Source organism: Lipotes vexillifer, unplaced genomic scaffold (genome assembly GCF_000442215.2).
Source record: "Lipotes vexillifer unplaced genomic scaffold, Lipotes_vexillifer_v1.1 scaffold890, whole genome shotgun sequence".
Taxonomy (NCBI): domain Eukaryota; kingdom Metazoa; phylum Chordata; class Mammalia; order Artiodactyla; family Lipotidae; genus Lipotes; species Lipotes vexillifer.
In genome coordinates this window covers 1,145,521-1,147,631 of record NW_006776053.1, presented here as the reverse complement: position 1 = coordinate 1,147,631, position 2,111 = coordinate 1,145,521, and the positions used below count along the sequence as shown (strand labels likewise).

At 63.3% G+C, this 2,111-nt stretch overlaps 1 protein-coding gene across 1 annotated transcript in view; it reads right to left on the bottom strand.

Annotated features, from left to right (window-relative positions):
- The window catches only part of ADGRD2 (adhesion G protein-coupled receptor D2), a 29,136-nt gene that overhangs the window by 8,183 nt on the left and 18,842 nt on the right, over positions 1 to 2,111 (bottom strand). The window contains 3 exon segments of the mRNA XM_007450256.1: positions 344 to 465; positions 1,291 to 1,405; positions 1,490 to 1,614. Of these exon segments, the coding sequence (XP_007450318.1) occupies positions 344 to 465; positions 1,291 to 1,405; positions 1,490 to 1,614 (362 nt within the window).

Sequence of the window (2,111 nt, the reverse complement as noted above, 5' to 3'; positions counted from 1 at the left end):
GCTGAGGCCGGAAGTGGCTCTAGCACAGCCTGGGGACTGGAACTTCTGCTGCGCCCTTGAGCGTCAGGGCACGAGGCATCTTAGCCACCCCCTTTCTGGGCCTCAGATTCTTCAACTGCCAAATGGGCCCCCAAATCCTCCCTGAGATACTGCTCTTTGATTGGAGGTTTGTTTCCACTCTCCCCCTCACCCACCCTCCCCTTGACAGTGTCCCCGAGGCTGCTGGTGACTCCCATGACAGAGAGGACACTCCCTCCCCAGCCCCCTGACAAACCAGCCACGCCCTCTGGGCTCCAGTGCTTGGCGGAGCCCTGGTCCCACACAGCCCAGGGCCCGGAGGTACCTGCAAGGAATTGAGGCCCACGGTAGCGTAGGCCCAGGCCGGGCTGAGGTGCACCAGCACGCTGACCAGCCAGGTCAGGCCCAGGACGGGCAGTAGGACCAACACTGGCTTCACGGCGGCCCCGTGGGACAGCAGGCTGGACTGAGGGAGGCCAGGGGGCCAGAGGGCTCCCCACGGGGTTCTGGGGAGGGCAGCCCTTGGAAGGTGCCTGGAGAGGGGTCGGGGCTGCAGACTGGGGACTGAGGCTCAGGACTTAGGTGTAGCTGGAACTTACGGCTGGACCTGGTGGCCCCTTTTCAGACACCCAGAGTGACATGAGTAGGGGTAGTGGCACTGGGGAGATAGGGTCCCAGACCCAAGCGGGGCTCAAAGGAAGGGAGTGGCAGCTGTCCAGGGGGAGGGCTGAGGCCTGGACAGTGGGTCCAGGGGGTATGGAGTCTGGAAGGGGACCCCTGGGGCTGCCTGGCTTTTCAGGCCCCACTGGCTTGGGCTGCCCTGCCCTTGGCAGAGGGATGGTGGTGAGGAGGAAGGCTGGGGGTGGTGTGCCCGCTCCAGCAGGATACGGTCCTGGAGAGTGATGGGGATTCTTGGCAGGGGTAGAGACCTAGATTCTCACCCTGAACCTGAACTTCTAGGGACTGCCTGACTTGGGGGTCTCCTCTACCTTGTCCCCACCAGGCCATGAGTGCTTTCTGCAGAAGGTGAGTCCCCAGGACAGTGGCTGGTGTCCACACCCCACGTCATATACACACAGGCTCAATTACCATCCGCACAGGTAACACGCATGGGCACAGACTTCCACACGCCCACACGCATGAGCATGTGTGCACATGCAGCACAGACACACTGCAGACATATGCTCATTTATAGCCTTGCACTCATAAGCACACATGGCCACACCTGGCTCCCCCCACTTCTTCTTGACTCCCCCAGTCTGGGGCCTCACCACATCTGGATCGGGATCTGCTGCTGCACACAGGGCTGCGGGCTCAGCGTGCAGGCACGGCGGCGGGCCCTGGACACGGTGACAATCACCACACGGACCAGGATGCAGGTATTGGCCTGGAGATCTGGTATCAGTGGGGGCACCCTCCCCCTTCCCCGACACATCCCTCCCCTGCAGGGCCCCCAGGCCTCCCCGCTCACGGTCAGCACAGGCCCCACAAAAGCCCAGATGGCGTCTGTGTGCACATTGAGCCAGCAGTGCCCAGTGGCCACGTAGTCATGGGGGGACACGGCCAGGGTGATGGCCACGATGGCCACAGGCACGCCTAGAAGAGGTGACCTCAGGACCGTGTCTCTCGGGAGCCAGCCCCCGTCCAGAGCTGCATCCTCCAGCTGTCCCATAGTAGTGGGCGTACTGGCCGCACTGGGAGATCCAGGGAGTGGGGTTGGGTGGGCCTGATATTTTGGGTGGCACTGGAGCCCCGAGTAGTTGGGGAGCGGAAGAGCTGAGATTGAGTCGAGGCCTTAGGGCTGAGAATCAACAGAGTTGGAAACTGGCGATTGGCGTGGGGTTAGCTGGCTTCAGATTAGGGAGGCAGGACCGGGGGCTGGGAGCTGAGGCAGCTGAAGTGGAGGAGGATTAAGAATTGGAGCTGGGGGCTTCCCTGGTGGCGCAGTGGTTGAGAGTCCGCCTGCCGATGCAGGGGACAAGGGTTCGTGCCCCGGTCCGGGAAGATCCCACGTGCCGCGGAGCGGCTGGGCCCGTGAGCCAGGGCCGCTGAGCCTGCGCGTCCGGAGCCTGTGCTCCGCAACGGGAGAGGCC